Source organism: Myotis yumanensis, unplaced genomic scaffold, assembly GCF_028538775.1.
Source record: "Myotis yumanensis isolate MYYU_CA2020_CCGP unplaced genomic scaffold, mMyoYum1.0.hap1 SCAF_9, whole genome shotgun sequence".
In the NCBI taxonomy this organism is placed as follows: Eukaryota; Metazoa; Chordata; class Mammalia; order Chiroptera; family Vespertilionidae; genus Myotis; species Myotis yumanensis.
In genome coordinates, this window is record NW_027223760.1 from 79,576,740 (window position 1) to 79,596,770 (window position 20,031).

General features: G+C 43.8%; 1 protein-coding gene and 1 non-coding gene across 3 annotated transcripts in view; both read right to left on the reverse strand.

Annotated features, from left to right (window-relative positions):
- Window positions 1-20,031, reverse strand: part of MATCAP2 (microtubule associated tyrosine carboxypeptidase 2) — a 32,102-nt gene that overhangs the window by 7,550 nt on the left and 4,521 nt on the right. Inside the window, exons 2-3 of one of the 2 annotated variants that reach the window (XM_070424792.1) lie at window positions 19,643-19,712; window positions 3,127-3,824 (exon numbers count right to left, since the gene is read on the reverse strand). In XM_070424792.1, the coding sequence (XP_070280893.1) occupies window positions 3,127-3,824; window positions 19,643-19,712 (768 nt within the window). Of the gene's footprint in view, window positions 1-3,126; window positions 3,825-12,722; window positions 12,967-19,642; window positions 19,713-20,031 lie in introns of those variants that run through there. The other variant, XM_070424791.1, reaches the window with a different exon arrangement.
- Window positions 18,286-18,485, reverse strand: LOC139017145 (U2 spliceosomal RNA). Its single transcript, XR_011472808.1, has one exon. It is a non-coding gene; the product is annotated as a U2 spliceosomal RNA (small nuclear RNA).

Consider the following 20,031-nt stretch of genomic DNA (forward strand, 5'->3'; position numbering starts at 1 on the left):
TAGTGCATCAAATAGCACTGTGTAACTTTTAAACCACTACCCCAGGAAATGAAAAATCCGTACAAACTGTGCAGCATTGTCTCGGGTACAACAAGCTTCTGACACGTTCTGGGAGGGACCTGCTGCGGGCTGGCCTGCTGGTCTGTCCACGGCTCAGCAGGCTGGAAACCTGACCATCCGTCACGAGCCACTTCACCAGTCATGTGCTTAAAGCCATCTCCCTGCTCAGCTGCCGTGTCGCTCGGTGCAATAGGAACACGGGTGCGGCGGGGCAGGAGATGGGCGGCCAGCCGGCCTGTTCACCTGGCGCCTGCCCTTCACGGGCTGTGACAGCCCAGGCATGTCATTCCTCCCTCTCAGGCTGAGTTCCTCCGCTGGCAAATGGAGATGAAGATGTCTGCCCTACTTACCTCACACGGTTGTTGTGAGGACAAAGTTAGAGAGAAATAGAGGCGACAGGGAGAGAGACTGTGAATGGGTTTGTTGTCTATTTCCCATATGACTGTGTATCGTATCTAAGTTTCAACAGAATTAAAGGCTGGGTTTTAATCTTCGAATTTAAGGTTATTGGTTTGACCTCCACTCAATTCCAACCCTCCCTTCATTCCCCCCTTTTATAAACTCTACCATCTAGAGCCCCCCCCCCATCCTGAATCACCCCAGGAGGTCACCCCCGGAAGTCACAGTCCTCTTTCCTAGGCCAGTGCTGTCCAAACTGTTCCTATGGAAAAGTGGTGGACAAGGTATCATTTTAAAAGGGCTCCGTGGCCAAATGTGGCTGGAAAATACTGGATTAAACGACAACGAGTCACCTGTTCCACTTCTACTCTAAACTTTAAAAGCAAGACATTGCTTTCCGAGGGTCATATTTAAAAGTCTCATAGCTCTGCTCCTGGACAGATCTTTTCATAAGAAATGAAGCCTGTGTCACTGGCTGTAACATCTGTCTTCACCTCAATACTTAGTCCCTCGTCTTTCCTCACTGCGTCGCTCCCCCAACAGGTTACCATGCAAGATGCCTGGGACCAAATCAAAGGTTCAAAAGCCTTCTTCTTTATAAGTCAATTCGGTGGTGTATTCTCACTGAGGTGTTTGTTTTTAAACATCACCTCCTCCTACACGCTCCTTTTCATATCACCATTGACGGCTCCTCTATGACTGCATTTCCTCCTCTGACCGCGCTTTCTCCCTTTACTGACCCTCCTGCAGATCTGCGGCCCGGGTGGCATTGTTACCGCAGGAGAGCAAGGGGGCTGCCCTGGCGACAGCTGGTCCAGGGAGGGAGCAGGGAAGGACTTTCCACCTGAGCTAACCCATATAAAGGTTTCCTTCCATTAATATGGGTAATCAAAAGCGTAGTGTATTTGCAAATAACAGTTATTTTGAGAAATACAGTCTAAGGAATAGGATAACAGCGGAATTGGGTGAAAGCACGGATTGTGGAGCCACAGGCCAAGTCATGTCAGTTCTCAGTCTGTGCGGCTTCGGATACTCCCTCACCGCCTCCCACCGAAATGAGAGAACATTCGCTTGGATTTAGTGGCAGGAAACCTCTCCCTATTGGCAGGGTCGGGGTGGGACTCCAAATGAGAAAGTGTTGGCGAATAAATCTCAGCCCTTCCTCTCAGCACTAGGAGGGGAAAGCAAACAGCTTTTTAATAATTATCATAAATTTGAAATGTGATATCCCCACATTCAATCAATTGCAATTTCCAACAAAAAATCACAAAGTGATTGCCAAAATAGGGATAAAAGCAACAGCTGACTTTTTAAATTAATGTTTGGCACAATCTCAGCACATTTAAATAAAAACTGATTGCCCTCTAAAAAAACAGAGGTGTGGTAGAAAAGGTCTCTTCTAGCAAAGGAAATTGGATAGCAATATTAAAATTATTTTAATCTTAAAATAAGCTCTACCTAATGGCTTAAATGATTGGTCAGATGGCATGTCAGTTTTAACACCACCAAATCTGCTGGTACAAACCAAAGAACTGCATGCGGCAGAAACGCCACCACAGGGCGCGCGGCCCAGGCCGGTGGAGCCATGCGTGCTACCCAGCCTGCCAAGGCCGTGCAGCCCCGACAAAGCCACGCCGAGCCTGCTGCACCAGAACAGCCGGTGCGAGGTTAATTTCACCAAACGCCTGCCTTTGCCAGTCGCACCGTGTCCTGCAGGTGAAGCTCAGGTACCTGAGCAGTTTAGCCCTAACACGCATGCCACAGAGCTATGGGCTGCGTGTCTGAACGGGACTCTGGAAAGTGCTGCTCATGCCAGTCACATAGGATTGGCGAACCTTGAAGATAACTTTTATACTTTCATCCTTTTCTTCTTTAAATGAGCGCCTACATATTGACTTGATGGCGATAAACCAGGTGAGCAAAGCACTAGAAAGCTCGTGGCCCCAATGTGTGTGGGGCCTGAGCCGGCTGGCGGTGGGATCCGACCAGGAGAACTGGAGACTGCGGTCCAGAGCCAAGCAGAACCAGTCAGCCCATTTCCTCCGCTCAAATGGAAAAGGGCTGCACTTGCCTGTGGGCTCACTAACAGCCCAGGCCTGTAACTCCCACAGGAAAGCCGGGAGCCAGATCTGAAGCTTTCTTCCTCATATAGAGTCTTCCTGCCCTGGCCGATGTGGCTCAGTGGATAGAGCATCGGCCTGCGGCCCAAAGGGTCCCAGGTTCGATTCCGGTCAAGGGCACATACCTTGGTTGCAGGCTCCTCCCCAGCCCGGGCCCTGGTCAGGGCTCGTACAGAAAGCAACCAATGGATGTGTTTCTCTCACTTTGATGTTTCTCTCTGTCTTTCCCTCTCTCTTCCATTCTCTCTAAAAACCAATAGAAAAATATCCTCAGGAGAGGATTAACAACAACAACAAAAATCTAATAAAGAGTCTTCCTGCCACGGAGTCGATGAAGCAGATTCTTTATGGAGCGTGAAGGAGTTTACATAGAGGCTGTGCCACTTACCTGGAAATTTCTTGTCACGTGTCCAGGTGGACAGGATGGGGATTAACTATAACATGTAAACACCTGCAATACTTTTAAAGTCTTTTTTCGTTTTATAAGACGGCAATTAACTGTTTAGCTACGTAACCATGAAACACCGCTCCTGCAGGGGCACTTTACCTGCTTAAGGAACCGGTCCGACGCGTGGCTGTGCTTGGCCAGCACGCTGGGCAGAGAGGGGTTCGAGTACTCAAACTGCGGGTCGTAGGTGTAGTCGGACTTGAAGAACCTGAGCTTCTCCCTCTCCAGGTTGGTGGGCTTTATGGCAGTCAGAATACAAAACTTCTTCCCAGAAGAATCATCTTTCTCAAAACTCCGACACAGCTGCGGCGGGGGCAGCGGCTTCGGCTTGGGGAGAGGGGAGAAATGGTGCTGCTTGACCTTGTGTTTGGATTTGGGTGTCAGGGCTATGCCGTTCCCTGTAACAGAGATACCATGTGTAAAGGCCACAGGACTCGACAGGGCGCTCGTGATGAGGGCAGCGGACTGCTTGTCGAGGCAGCACCAGGCGCCGTTGCTCAGTCCCGGCACCAGGGCCTTCGTCTTGCGAAGCTCTTTGCTGTGAGGCGAGCAGGGAGACTTGCTGGGCTTCCTACATCTTTTGGGCTGGGCGGAGGAAGGCTGCCTTTGCGACGGATGCCTCTTCTCCTCTCTGCTCTGGAGGAGGACATTGTAGCTGCTGGTGCCAGTGGTGAAAATGTCCTTCAGGATCCCGGGCGGTAGCTGGGAGGTGCTCCTGCGGCGGTCCGCGGCCGCGGCCTCTTCTGCGTGCAGCACAGACTTCTGGGCCAGCTCCTGCTCGGGCCAGTGAAGCTTTTCTGTGTCCATAAACAAAATCAAACACAAGAAATAACAAAGACACCACATGAAGCGAGTTGCTGATGACATGGGAAGGGTGCTGAAGGTTCTGCAGACTTTATAACTGTGCAACCATCTTTAGAAAAGACCTTTTAAGCATTAAAAGGAGACGTTACTAAACTGTGGTCATGCTAAACATTGTCGCTTCTGAGTGATCTATAGAGGTCCACAGCTCCAAACCATCTGGATGATCAAGGTTTAATATAGATGTGAGACAGCGCATGCAAATAATCTGAATACTCAACTCTACCAAAAGAACGGGGATTTCCTAAGTCCGAGTCACCTTCAGAGCCAATATAATCTTGAAATCAGATAGTTTATACAAAGGTAGCCATCGGTAAAGGAAGAATAACACTGCCTTATTGACCTTGAAAACCACTTTTAAGATTAAAATTGATGTGCATATGTTCAAGCATGTTTTAGTAATGTCACTCAACATTAGCTGGTTGGTTTTCTTAATTCTAGGCTATAGATTAAGATGAAAGAAAATCAAGGATTTTTCTTGCCATGTCTGAAAAAAAATTGTAATGACTATTACATAGATACCAGCATATCAAGTGACAAATTAAGGAGAAGTCAACTTTGTCTTTAGACTTCCCAAGTGGCTTAAAGAGACAAGAATCACTTGATATACTGCTGCTCAGGTGCTGCTCTAAGACTGGATTTGCACCCCTTCTTTCCACAAATACTTGGAATACGACTAATTATTCTTACAATACATCTGCACAAATGCATGGTTCCTGCCTTCAACCAGCTTCTAATCCGGCTCCAAAGGCGAGGCAGTCCTAGGAAGACCTGCATAGTAACACAAGGGAGTAGAAGCTTAAATGTGAAAAGCAGGAGCTATAACCTAGACTTGAAAGAGGAGAAGAGCAACGTGAAGAGAAACCGATGAGGGGGTTTCAGCAGAGCCTCAGGGCTTTCAGCTTCAGTCTACACTGACAGCGGCTGCGTTTGCCTTCATTCTGCTTGTCTGAACGAGGCTCCAGCTAACGCCCTACCTGTACATCTGGCATAGTCTGGTCACTATCCTGTTCTAACTCCTTTCTGCAGACGGGACGCATCGTGGTTCTCAACCAAGCCTCGCTCCCAGGTCTGTGGTGCCTCTAGCCCTCAACCCTGAGCCCCTCCCGCTGAGGCCAGTTCGATGCTGGCTGACTTGGACGAGTGCCTGCCTGGCCAAGAAAGACACGCTTTATTACATTTTTTTAAAAATTATTTATCCACACACATCTGTCACTCACCCATTCAAGATGAGGCATTCAGGGATCCTTTCCACAATAAGTAGGAATAAATAATAACAACAATAGCGCCATCATCTGCTGCCATGCTTATGTGAGTTTGGGATTTCACACCAAAACTGTACGTTATATCACGCCTCGGCAATGTTAAGTAATTGGCTCAAGGTTATAGGACACGAGAGCAGTAAACAGCAAACTGTGTTTTGAATGCAGGTGTGTCTGGTCACAGGATCCATGCTCATTCTCTCGTGTAGGGTCACTCATTCAGTTATCCACAGCCACTCAGGATTAACTCGGCTACATGCACAACACACATCACTTCTCCTCTGCAGAGAACACGGCTCCCAGGAAGACGTGGTAATGTGGATACTGATGTACTAAGATAGGTCCCAGGACCGTGTCTTAGTCTTCTCTTTCTTTCCAACATCTAGCCTGGGATCTGGCAGACATTCCGTAAATGTACACTGAATGGACAGCATGACCTTGAACATGCCACTCTCCAACCATGGTAGGTCAGCAGGTGTTAGTAGTTCTGGAAGCATTCTGTATTTACATGAGGAGACACCGCACCAGTGGAAATATAATGGGGAATTGGCAATGTCTGGAGACATTCTGCTGTCACACTATGCGGAGGAGCTACTGGCATCTTGTGGGTAGAGGCCAGAGATGATGCTAAACATCCTTCCATGCACAGGACAGCTCCTGCAACAAAATATTCATCCGAAGACAGTGGCAAGGTAGAGACATTTGCTCTAAATGTGTTTACTTAAAGTCCAGAAATTCATAGGGTTGAGGGTAAAGAAACAGTACCAGGTCAAAAGTGGATAATAATCCAAACATGCAAGGTACTTAAAAGTCCTACTTAACATTTTCTAGGCCAACATGTGAAGTTTGAATTCTGGTGTCTAGACAATAACATGAAAGTATGAACTTGCGGGGGTTAAACTACTGCATGTCCAAGCTGAGAGGTGAGAGGCAGGAGCGACACTGCACAGGTCAAGTTGAAGGTTGACTGCATAAAGAAGCCATTCAATCAATGCTAACGACCAGCCAAAAATAAACGGGACAAACAAACTCTCATGGCGGGGGGTGGGTCCCGGTTCCTCGGGTTTCGGACTTAAGTGTTGCCGGCTGGTACTCTGAGCTGGGCAGGCCGGGCAAACATGGGCTAAGGAACACCAGGTCACAGGCTGCAGCCCCAACGCCCACGGGCAAGGTCAGTTTCTCCAAAGACACCAGGAGTTCAGGAGATAAGAAAGGAAGACTGAAATGGACACTAAAAGGGAAAGAGCAAGAGAACTGAGATAAGAACAGGGGATCGCACACCTAGAAAAGTCAGGTGAGGACTGGGCACGGCCAGGAAGGTCGAGGGAGGTAACGGGGCTCTCGCTTGAAAAGGGGGGAAGTTGCCCAATGAAAGTCAATGCAGAAAACTACTCTGAGGAATTTCTAACTTTGACAGTTATTACATTTATGTTGTGTTGATTTTTTTAAAAATGAACATTCAAGGAAAAGTGCGCTCTTTGGTTCCTAAGACTCAGTAGCTCTGTGACCAAAGCGGGAGCTCACAGAGCTCTTCTGTTTTGTCATAGAGCACCAGTGACCTGTCCCTTCGTCATTCTGTCCCACCTCGAACAGCCTGCACACTCCAGGGTACTTTAACGAAGTCCGGAACCATCTGCCAAACCCTCCAGGAGGAGCGGGGCGGAGAGGTGGCAGCGTGCGACAGCGTGTGACACAGCCCCTCCCAGCAGGAGCAGCATCTCCCTTCACGTGCTAATGGTCTGCCTGAGAGCCTCAGCCTCCGCCCTTTCTCAGCCCCATCTGCTGAGTCAAGTCTGGGAGCGCCCCCGGGGTTTTGATTTAGTAAATGCCAGTCCTGCCAAATGTTGACATCCCACCAAGTTCATGAACGTGGGCAGGTGGCCCGTCACTCCCACAAGAAGGATATAAATTAATTTCTCACAGTAGGCACACGAACCTTGTTTTCAGTTGCATGGAAAGTATTAGAGAACCTGAAAGTTTTTTGTAATTTTAAATACTATTGTTTAAGAAAAATGACCTTTAAATCTGCATAAGAACATAGTAAAAGCCCAATCAGGAGTTTCACTGAAGAACATCCTATTCTAACTCCTCTTTCCCGAAAAATTTAAATTTTGGGGGAAGTGTAAGTCATTTTCCCTCTGAAGCGTAATAAGGTAACTAAAAAAATCAAACATTCTCATATTAAAAGTCACTAAAGTGGCATTTGAGCCATTCGAAATCTGCTGCACTAGAACCGGGGCGGGGGTGGGGGGCGTGTAAATGAACATGATTTGTTGATCAAAGAAATCATTCATCCCAACCTGATTACTCAAACTGAGGCCAAAAGGGAAATATTGCATTAGAACTGATACTCAGTATATTCACACAACTAGGTGAGTGCGCTGAGATTACCAACACAATGAAAGCTCCGTTTGTATCTAGAACGGGAGCAAAGGTACCAGGAGCCCTGGCGTCCATTCCCAGCGCTTTCAATTGCCTCTCTGTAACATCAGTCTAATCACCAAGCCCATCAGTGCCTCTCATTCCTCTTCTAGAGGAACGGGGAGCGGGGAGCACTGCGCACTGGCTCTCAGTGTTTCTGGGTTGTGAAGAGGTGAGGTTTCACAGTAATTAGGAGGCCCCGGGCTGAAAGGAAGATTACATCACCAGAAACAAAGCCTAGTGGAAAACTACCATTCAACCGATTTTGACCCACAAGACGACAATTTTATATGGTTCACTAATACTTATGAAACCTGAGAACCTGGGGTAATTTCACCACAAAACAACAGGTTGCTTGATGACAAAGAGAGGAAAAGGCTAAGCCAAACAAAATAATCCCCAAATAAGATCAAGTGTTTATCCTATTTGGGGATTAAATTAATTAAACCTCAAAAGATATCATCTCTGTGGACAGTAGAAAGGATGACTAAGCTGTGGTATATTCATACCATAGAATAGTATATTGCAATGAAAAGAACAAACTGTGGTTGCAAGCAACAATACAGATGAAGCTTACAGGTAATACTGAGCAAATGTAACCAGATCAAGAGCACATGCCACATAATTCCATTTATATCTAGTTCAAAACCAGAAGTTAGCACAGTGGTTATCTTTGAGGGAGGGGTTATAACTAGGAGGAGGTACCAGGGCAATGAGTGCAAGAAATGTTCGACATCTTGTTCTGGGTAGTGGTAACATATGTGCAAATTCATCAGGCGACACACTTAAGACTTGTGAACCTTAATGAATGTAAGTTACACCTTAATTTTTAAAAATGATTTATGAAAAATCAGTATCTTTGAAAACACATTTGTTCCCCAACTGTCTGCATTATAATAGAAAAGCTATCCTATATAATAAGAGCTAATATGGTAATTAGACCGGACGGCAGAACGACCTTCCGGAATGACCAGTGGGCAGGGCCGCAGGGCCGAGAGGCAGAATTTCGTGCATCGGGCCTCTAGTTAATTATATCATCTCTAAATCCAACAGCACCCACTATAGTTTCTCAACTGTAAGTTGAAAAATGAGACGAAAAGACCCTACTATTACAATTCCAGGAACTGAGGAACACAACTGTATTCCAGGATTCCTAAAAATGCCACCGTCCCAGCTAAGAGCACCTCATGTTACTCTGTTAGTGGCCATGATTCTTTATAACGTGACACTTGTTTTTTGGTCAGAAACTGTTGTGGTGTTATTGTTTTATAGTTGAAAATATGCAGAGTGTTCTATAATGCCAGAAATGATGATTGTGGTGAGAGAAGCACTAAACACCATCTAGAACAGCAGTGAACTTCCCCCTGGTTTCCACTTAGGATGAACACAAAACCCCTCACCATGGCACACGTGGTCACTCGTGGTCAGCTCTGCCGCGGCCGCGCCCTGCACAGTTCCCGGACTCAGTCCACTGGAGCTTCCTTTCACGCATCAGCCCCACGCTCACCTCTCCCTCCAGACCCAGCACCTCCTCACACTGTCCCTATGTTTGGCGAGTTCTTCCCTCCCCTCTATTGGATACACTTCTCCTCGTCCTTCACTTCAACACCATTTGCTCAGGAACCTGTGGGAGGGTCTTCAAAGCACATGCCATGGCTGCGGCCTTACGTTTGTTGTATGATGGCCTCCCCGACACTGAAACTGTATGATCCCTTACGGAGACATTGTGTTAGTCTTTGCTCGCTGCTCTGATCATGCAAGGATGTAGCAAAGGGAAGAGAATATCTGAGAGGCGAGAAACAATATAAGATTTGAATGCCTGGTGGTTGAGAACAAGTCATACCAGTCCAGCATAAGAAAATGAAACAACTAGTTGCCCTGGCCAGCGTGGCTCAGGTGGTTGAGTGTCCTGCCATGCCCCCAGAGGTCACCCGTTTGCCCGTTCGATGCCAGGTCTGGGCACATGCCCAGGTTGTGGGCTCAATCCCCAGTAGGGGATGTGTGTAGGGAGTAGGGGGGAAGCCCATTGATGTTTCTCTCTCATGAATGTTTCTCTTTCTCTCCCCCTCTCTTTCTCTCTCAAACCAATTAAAAATATTTTTAAAAGACGAAACAACTAGTGGTGTTGTAGACAAGTGTTAATGGCAGGTGCCTACTACTGTTGCAGGACACACAGGAGCACTGTGCTCAAGTGTTTCATCCCATAAGTCCGCACATTGAGCTCAAGAAGACGTTGGTCTCTGGTATTTTAAACATTCACCTTTGTTACAAAGGAGCTTCATTTCCAGATGACGCATCGATCACATCTATGTCACATACAAAATAGGGGCAGTAAGAAACCATAAACTGACGTAGTCTTATATGGTTTCTGACAGCACTTGCTACTCATTGAATGAGCTCAATGACTTATTTTTTATTTTCAAACAATTTTTTAGTAAAATATGGTCTTTTCAGACCAAAATTTACAGACTTGTCTGTGATAAAAACTTAAAAAACTTGAGTGAGCTACCAGATAATGTGCCACTGCTGCTAAATGAGATCTTCATGTTGAATTTGTGTCGTATAGTCTTTGTAACAGTGTCGTGCCTTTCCTAGTGGTTGGGAACGTGGACTTGGGAATGGAGCTCAGCTGAATTGAATCTTTATCAGTAGCTGTGACCTTGACCAAGTCATTGAACTTTGTGCTGTGTTTCTTATCTGTAAAAAGGGATAATAAGCTACATACATTATAGTATTGGTGCGAGGAACAACAAAGTTAATCTTTTAAGTGCTGAGACCAGTGCAGCCGGTGTTAATGATCAGTATCATTATTTTATTCAATTATTTTATTCAGCTCCTATAGAAATACTCCATGAAATAACATAAATGGGAAAATACTTAGAATCTTTAAATTTGGATTTCCCAGGTAAATTTAACATTAAGCAATTAATTCTGCATTCTACCAGCAACATTTTCGTGGCTTTAGTATAATAAACTATCTTCTTTAAAAAGCTGTGAGAAGGCAGAGAAACCTTTTCTGACTTGATTTCACTTCACACAGCATATAGCGCATACACAGCACACACAACTTTCTTACTATAGTTCTCCTAATCGGCAGTTACACCACAATGCTGTATTTAGGTTATATGAAATCATGACTAATAAGTCAAAAGTGCGTAAGATATCACATAGGGAGTGATTTCAGAAACATTTAATTGCTCAGTCCTGAAATAAACACGTTTGTCCTAACTTTATGGCGCTTCTAGAGCTGAAAAATCAAACGCACGCACATTTCCATCAGTACTCTCACCCCACATAACTAAGTTCTCCTGCTAGCCAGGACCGGGCCTCCTGGGCATCAGTGAAGAGTGAGGGGATAGTGACGGGGAGGGGACATGTTCTCAGCTAAATGCTCTCCATAAAGCATCTGGCCATCCTAATTGGGCTTTCTGTATGGCCATGAAAGCTGGGCTAGGGCTCCGGAGCTATCATCCTAACTGGTCAAGCACTATGTCAAAGAAATGGGGAAACTGAAAAATGACCTGGTCAATTCTTTTTAAAGAGGCTGTAAATTTGAGGCCTGAGTTGTCTCAAATGGCTGTTTGAATTTTTAATAAACTATAGAAATTCACTGCCAAATTCTCTCTCTCAAGGTATTCAACATGAAGCGCTAGAGATTGATACATGCCCTGCATTAAATTACAGGAAGAGAGTTGAGGCAAGAGATCTGTGTCTACTGTTCTATAAAGCAGCTCTCTTCAGACTTCCAACTCTGCATATAAAAAAAAAATCGCTGACTAGCTGGTCAGAACATCTGCTTTCTAGTACTATCTTACTCATACACTCTCCCTGCAAGGATTGTTGTGCCTTGGGGAAGTTATTTTAATTGATTTTACTTCTAAATCGTTACCTAAAATCTGTCACTCTGACAGAATCTAACTGTATAAGGCAGTGGCCCTCAAATGGGGGAGTGGGGGGGTGGGGGGGCGGAATTTTGCCCTCCAGGACACTTGGCAATGTCTGGGGACATTTCTGGCTGTCACCGCTGGGTAAGGGAGGCCGGGGATGCTGCTAAACACCCCACCGTGCACAGAACAGCCCCACAACCAACCGTTCTCTATCAATTCAATGTTGCAGAGCCACGGCTGGGAGCCCTGCTCCAAGACAAAAAGATGGGATGGCATTTTTAAGTCATTTTCAACATTTTCATTGTCTTTTAAGATGCAAATAGCATCTACATCACATCACATTTTAAAAAATCTAATGCCAATTTAAGTGGCCTCTTAGATCTCAGATCCTGTAACTGTCTGTGTCCCCTGTCAACATCGCAATGAGATAAACCCCAGCAATGGTATGGCCGAGCAAAATCTGCCCCCTGGTTTATACCACGGAACTGAAATAAAGTAGTGCAAAATCAAGACCATGAATATATGGAAAGGAATTTAGTTTTACACTTAAAATATTCAGAGAAAAAGTGGTTTATTAGGTACTGCAATGCCTTGAAGTGATGCCGAGTGTTAGAATTTGGCATTTCCTCTTACTCTGCTCTTCCTCAGAACACCGGACGACCACGAGCCCTGTCTCGAAGAAACGTTATACAGAACCAAATGCTGGGAACGTGGCTAGAGAACTATCCTAGTATATGTGCGATAATTTTTAAATGATTAATATCCATAGTTACTTAAAAAATAAAGAAGTCAGTAAACTTTCTGACCTAGGTAGAGTACATACTAAAGTGACCTTTTAGAAACATCATCTCAAAAATGCCTTACTGACTTAATGGGAGCGCGCATACAAATAAGCAGCAGAAATGTGTTCTTTTGGTTAGCTCTGATTTTTATGAGCAGTCTAGAAAATTATGTCCTAGGGCAGTATAATGCCTACTGACATACCTACTGTGTTTTGAAATAGAATTTAACAATGCGTGTTTAGACTGTGCATTTGAAGGGCCAGTAATCTGTGCATGATAATAAGTGACAAAAGGAAAAGGGACTGTTTTGGTCCCCCTCCGCACATCGCCCCCCCTCCCCCGCAGCATCTCTTGGTCCCGGATCTCCGCGCACGGAGCCCGCATCTACCGTTACCTGGGCCTCGGGGCTGTCAGGACCGAGCCAGCGGCGGGACAGACAGCGGCGCCCAGCCAGCCCAGCGGCCTGCCCTTTCCGCACTCACCCGTCACGCGAATGGACTCCAGCATCGTCTGGCCGAGGTCGCGGGGTGGGCTCCGCGGGCGCGGGGGACGAGAGCCGGCCGGGCCGGCCGGAGCCTCAGAGACGAGGTCGCGGGGGAGGTTGCGGTCAGCGACCTGGGGCAGGATAGGCGGGTAAGGACAGACGGACACGGGGCTGTGAGCAGTGCTCCCTGCAGCAGGCAGGTGACTGAAGGTTCACACCGAGGCCCAACGGAGGGTAGCAGCGTTTAGAACCCGCGCTGTGACGTGGCCGCTCCCCCGTTGCTAGGAAACGCTCCTGGCGTCCGCAGGAGCTGCGCTCCCGGAGCCTGCGCGCCGCTGGGGGCGCTCGCGGGTCCGGGCCGGGCTCGCAGCACGAGACGGGGAGGAACTACAACTCCCGGCGTGCACAGCTCGCATCTCCTGCGACGCACGCGTTTTGACTGATAACCCGCACCGGCGTTTGTGCGCTGTTCAAATGGGCTTAACTGGGCAGTAGCTTCACAAGGGAGGGGGTTGTGACGTGAAACTCAGCCCCAGCTGCGAATTGCAAAGCCAGGCTTCTCCGCCCTTTAGTTAACTTAGAAGATGCGGAAAAGCTAAAAACCTGAGGTTGAGCTGGGTAATATGAGCACCTTTTATTACTCGAGGAAGCCCAGATACATTTACCATTTGAGTACCCCTGCATGATATCCTCAATGCTACAATACAAACTGTATTGATAGGACTGGTGATCAGTGTGATCCTGTGGCCGGGAGAAATATCACTCCCCTACGTAAAACACGCCAATGGCTTCCTTTCTTACCTATGAGGTCCTTTATGTCCTGGCCTGCTGCCACCCCTTTGATCTCATCTCCCTCTACTCTCGCCTCCTTGGTTCCCTCGGGGCACCCTCAGTGCTCTGCAACTATGACAAGCACTTTCACCTCACGGCCTTTGCCGGTTGGAATTTCCCCTGCTTGGAAGGCTCTCCCCCCAGATGCCCACGAGGAGCTCCTTCCATTCTTTCAGAACTTAATCCAAATGCCATGTCTCAGTGAGGACTTACCTGGCCACTCGATTTAAAATTCCACTCCTTTCTCAGATTTCTTATCCCCCTTCTCTGCTTCATTTTTTTCCCTTAACACTTAACATTATTCATTTTATTATATATTTGCTGATTTGTCTTATTGTCTGTCCTTAGAATAAAATTTCTGTAAGTGCACAAATTTTGGGGGTGGGGGTGGGTTTCATTGCAATGTTTCCAGCATCTAGGATAGTGCCTGGCATGCAGTAGGTACTCAATAAATTATTTGTGAGTTAATGAATAAGTAGACAATAGAAAGTATGCATTTTCAATGATAACTTAGAGAAAATAGAATGATATAAAATGGGCATATAAGAAAAACTCTCTAGGTTAAAGCACTTGATATTGTAATGAGCACTGAATCCTTTACATTCATAAGAGCAATTATCCTTGCAACATATGTCCTAAGGAAAAAGGCTGTAACTGAATCGTACATACCAAGCTTCCTTCTATGCCTCCCTTAGCTTCTTTATATACTAAAAACTCTGAAACCCACTTTCCAAGTTTGCTATAAATGCATCTATTACTCCTGCATATTTCTAGTTTTTAAAGTCACTGTTTCTCAAAATATAAAGACTCCTGAAAGATTTTTCTGAGTCATATGTCAGCATCCATGTAAACAACTTACTCTGAATGCTTTTACTAACGCAGGCTTAATCAGATTGTCCATTTTCATTATATTTTGAAGAAACAAAAATGTATTATTTCACTCATTCCATTTATTTATACACAGGCACTGGGACTTGTACTTTTAGAGTACATAAAAGACATGAAACTTATCCTCAAGAGCCTTGCTGGTTAGTAGGGAAGGTTTTATACATCCATCACACACACATTAGAAAATGACGCGCACTAAAGGGGCCTCCTTCAACAGTTCATTTAACTTAAGAATTCCAAAAAACAGCCGGATGCCCCTAGAATATTATTTCATTCTTTACTTTCAAAATTATTTTTATGTTCACTCTACATTTTCTTGCGTCTGACTGATTTGTAAATATCTTTACTGATAAGTATTATATAAAGTTGCATGTCAATTTAATCAAAGCATTTTAAAAGATCTTCTTCCTGTGCTATTAGGCATTGAAGTGCTCTTGCTAACAAATCCATGAGCACAAAAAGCTTATCTAACTTCTTACAAAACTAGTACTGTTATCTGCCATTACTGTCTATGCAATTATTCATCCTCGTCAAGCTCTGCATCTGCTCTGTTAATTACTGCTTCGAGCTATGCCTGCCTAGTATTTCCATTGGCAGCTGCCCACTTGGCTGCTTTTGAGTCAGCATTGTCTCTGCATATGTGCCAGAACAATGAACAGTTCCATCTTTCTGAGACCCTTATACCTTTATATCTGATTCTATATAAACCATTAATTTCAAGAGAATTGATGTGATTACCCATTTCAAAGCACTGAGTGTAAAATAAAGTTAAAATATATTAAAACTGACTTTAGTAAGTTATGTTTATCTTTAAAGATGCACCTTTCCCCCTCTTTAAAGTTTTACTAAACTTAGTTTTCCAATACTAGCCAAGAATACCATTGTAGTTAGTTGTCCTACTGTACTTCCCTTTTATGCTCAGTTCCCTGTGCACTACCAGCATTACGTCGTGGACTATTTTAATTTAATGATGATTTCCATTCAATTTAAATACAAAAATGATAGGGAAATGGGTACTTTAGAGAAATATTATTCTTTTATGTGGGATTCTTATTTATGAATAAAGAGTTTAAAGTTTTCTTATTTTATCAGTAACTTTTGTTTAGTTAACTCATATGTTAATCTGTATATTCCATGCTACATGGCAAACTATTCAGTTGATGGAGTTTGGGGATAATAAAAATCCCATCTAAAAATCTCTGTAATAAGAGAGGATTTTTTTTTTTTAAAGAAAAGAGATTAACATCCTTCTTTTGAAAGACGTAGAACACATCTGATCATTTACTGTCAACGGAGGAGCGGGTAATAAAGACCAAGAAAGAGGAAGAGGGATTTTGGAGACCGGAGAAGGCTGCTGACAAGTACTGCTAGTGTCAGGGAGAGACAAACAACTGCAAGGGTTCACTTTCCAGCAAAAGTTGATTTCGTTGAGAACAGATCAAGCATATGTTAGGCTGGGAACTGAGAAAAGTTTAATTTCTTAAGGAGAAGTTAGCTTAGTAACTGTAAAAAATTAGAACATTAAAATATAAATTTCACATGAGAATTTAAAAGACTGGGGGAAGGGGAAGCTTCAAGAAAAGACTTTCTTTTCTGTTCTATTGGAATCAATTTATGACATTCTATGTTATGGAAATGCATGAATTGAGGAGAGTCGGTCTGCAGCTTCTGCTGTAAAACAACAGGGCAACTCAGCTGCAACACCCAGATCCTAACCCAGATTCTAACCGGCATTAACAGAAGCCCTGAGGCAAGCTGGCAACAACGTTCCTTCATTTATCTTAGACAAAAATCCACGGAATCGTTGGTTTTGTGGCTTTAAAAAAAATTGTCGGCGAAGCTTGAGAGCTTTCAGGATGCCTGTCCTGAGAATGGAATGTTTTCAGTATGTCTTTTTCAGGAGAATGAAAAGCATTACGTGGAAGGCCAATAAGAGAATGCTTTGTGAAACCGCCTCCGCCTTTGCACGTCAATGAAAATGGTCAGAACACCACAAAAATCCTGGGAAAGTGATTTTTAAAAATAGGATGTTTTGTTGTAAGTGACTGGGGTGGACAGATACTTTTTAATCAGGCAAAAATACTGCCCATCTTAATCGTATTTGGAAGAAAATAGGATGTACATTAATTACTCCACAGGTATTTATTAAGTGCCTACTATGTGCAAGACAAAAAGAGGAAAAAGACACAATCCTGCCCTCAGAAGTTACCGATAGTACACACACACCTATGTATGTAAACATGATGTACATATATCAACCAGTCCTTGACACATACATCAGGGGTGCTCTGGTGAGTAAACCAGATAGTTCTCTTGGAACTTACGTTACAGTTGGAGAAACCACCTGACATGAACTTCACAAACGTGGTAATTTCTGATACAGACAGGTGCTATGAAGTCCAGTGAGTCAGGGAAGTATGCTAGGTGGTGATGTGGATAAGGGGGTGTGTGTCAGAAAATGCCCCTGAGGAAGTAACTTTTGAGCTGAGAGCTGAAGGAAAAGAGCCAGCCGTAGGAAATGTGGGAGCACACGCATCCTAGGTAGAGGGAATTGCAACGGTAAAAGCCCTGAGATGGGAATGATCTTGACATAATCCCTGTGGCTGCATGGAGGTCGGCGTGGTTGGAGTCCAGGGAGCTGGGGAAAAGTGACAGAAGAAAGATCTCAGAGGCGGGCAGGGGCCGGGGAAAGGAATTTGCCTTTTACTCTAAGTGCAATCAGAAACCACTGGTGGATTTTAAAGAGAGCAGTGACATAATTGGCTTTTTTTTTTTTTTAAGATTGCATTGACAACTGGAAGAGGTTAATGGGGAAAAGGTGGAGCTATGTAGTACTTTCAACAATAAAGATTAAAATTTAAAAGAAAAAAAAAGATGCATTGACTGCTCTGAGGACAGTGCCTAAGAAGGTGGAGTGGAAGCAGGAAAACCAGATAGGAGACTCTTGCAGGGGGCCAAGTGAGGTGATGATGGCTGAGAGGGAAAAGGAAGCTGTGAGAGGGAGCGAAGAAGACCCAGGATATAGCTGCAGGTTGGCTATGTGGATAGAGTGGGAGGAAAGGAAGAAGGAAATTGACATGACCCCTAGGTTTCTGGCTGGAGCAACTGGGTAGCTAGTGGTGCTATTCAAAGAAATGGAGAAGATTGAAGAAGAACAGGCTTGGTGGGGAAATTCTATTTTAGAAATGTTAAGTTCAATCTGGCAGTTAGGGTACAAGTTAAGATTTCAAATAGGTGGTTGGATATTAGAGTTTGGAGCTCAGGGAAGAGATCATGTAAAGAAATAAATTTGGGAGTCATCAGTATACGGGTGGCACTTTGAGGCAATAGGACCGAGAGATCACCTAGGGAGTGTGTGTAAAGGTAGACAAGAGTAGAATTTTGAGTTTTAGTCATTTAGTGGTGAAGCACAGGAAGAGGAGCCAGCAAAGTTTTACACACACACACACACACACACACACACACACAGAGCAATAGATACATAACTATATAACTCTCTCTCTTTTCTGAACTGTTTAAGAGTCCTTTGCAAACATGATGCCCCTTTACTCCTAAATACATCACAGTATGTATATTCAGGGTGGGGTAAGAGTAGGTTTACAGTTGTTTGTATGGAAAATAATGTTAATAAATAATAATACACGAATAAACTATTTCAAACTGTTAGCCTACTTTTGCTCCAGCATGTATATACATACTGTGATGTATTTAAGAATAAATACATGTATATGTGTGTGTGGAAAGAAAGAGAGAGAGAGAGAGAGAGAGAGAGAGAGAGAGAGAGAGAGAGAGAATGAATGTGGATGTCATGAACACCAGAAATTTGGAAGGGTTAAAGAGAGAGGAGAAGAACGATGGTCTAGAAGTAGTGTGTAAGGAGAGACATTTTTTGTTTATTGACGGAGCAAGCTCCTATTCCATCTCCCTGTTCCAAAAATCCATCCAATATGTGGCCCACAGATAAAGGATGTATCAGATGTTAAACTGATTAAAACAGAATACCTTAGGGAGTTTGATCTTAGCCAAAAGGCCGAGAAGCAATAATAAGGAGAAACTTTTGAAATGCTTGAAAAATAAAGGTCACAACAGACATCAATGGAGTACAATGAACCTTCCTCTTATCTCAAACTTAAGGAGATTTTATTTTTGCTGTTCAATAAAGGAAATTTGATGTTTAAGAAACATTTGCTTCCACCCTAACCAGTTTAGCTCAGTGGACAGAGCATCAGCCTGCAGACTCAAGGGTCCCGGGTTTGATTCCGGTCAAAGGCAAGTACCTTGGTTGTGGGCACATCCCCCGTGGAGAGTGTGCAGGAGGCAGCTGATCGATGTTTCTCTCTCATCGATGTTTCTAACTCTCTATCCTTCTCCCTTCCTCTCTGTAAAAAATCAATAAAATATATGAAAAAAAGAGAAACATTTGCTTCTGCTATTTTAAAATATTTAAGAGCTACTTTAATATGGGATTGCTAAAATTTTAAAAATAGGATCGGTGAATATAGCTTTAAGAAATTTAGATATGGAAAAGTAATGTTATCAATATATGAATTACAGTGTGAAAAGTACGTAAAATAATTCTTCCTCTTTATGAAAGGATTTACTGTGGTCCATTAAATGAATTCCCTAGCCTGGCTCAGTGGATTGAGCGTCATCCCCTGCACCAAGAGGTCACTGGTTTGATTCCAGGTCTGGGCACATGCCAGGGTGCAGGCTGGATCCCCTGTGGGGAGCATGTAGGAAGCAGCCCATTGATGTTTCTATCTCTCTCTCCCTCTCCCTTCTTCTCTCTCTCTAAAATCAATAAAAAACATTAAAAAGTGAATTCCCTAATACCCTTATTTACCACTTGAAAAAAGAAATTAAAGCTGTATAAATTTTGAGACTATTGAAGTGTTTGGAAGATAAAGAAAATCTGCCTGTAGTTACATTGTTTTTTGGAAACAATACATGTACTATGTTCAGCAAACACAATCTGTTTTCTCACACTTTGGAATATGAAACTTTAAGTCAATGATTCAATCAGAGAGAAAAAAGTCTGACGCTAAGGACCAATAAAATGTAATGCTAAGTACCATTAATAGCAGAGATTATAACAAATAAAATGGCCCTTTTCAGTAACATGTATACAATATCCTTTGATGGTTCTTATTTCTTCATTATAATAACTGTATAAAAGAAGTGGCCCTTCGGCCAGATAACCTGAAGTAGAGGACTTGGCTTGAATCTTTCTTGCCACTGCCTTATGGCTAGATCTTGGCCTTTGCACGCTCTGTAAAAATAAGAATATTTATGCCATTGTAATTATTTTGTGAGTGAAGTGAGAATGTGTAAATATATTTTGAAAATTAACTGTAAATATATACCATTTGGAGTGTCTTTACTGAAGTAAATACTTTTGAATTTTGTGTTTTTCATCCCTCCATCAATTTTGTCTGTGAAAGATATGATTACTATTTCCTTTGTTGAAAAGGAAGGATCAAATACTCATTTACGAAGGCCACCTTTAATCTCTCATTATCTCTGCTTCAGGGGCTTTGAATCTATCCTTAAATTAACATAATAATCTGTGGTCTTTACCTAAATAACTT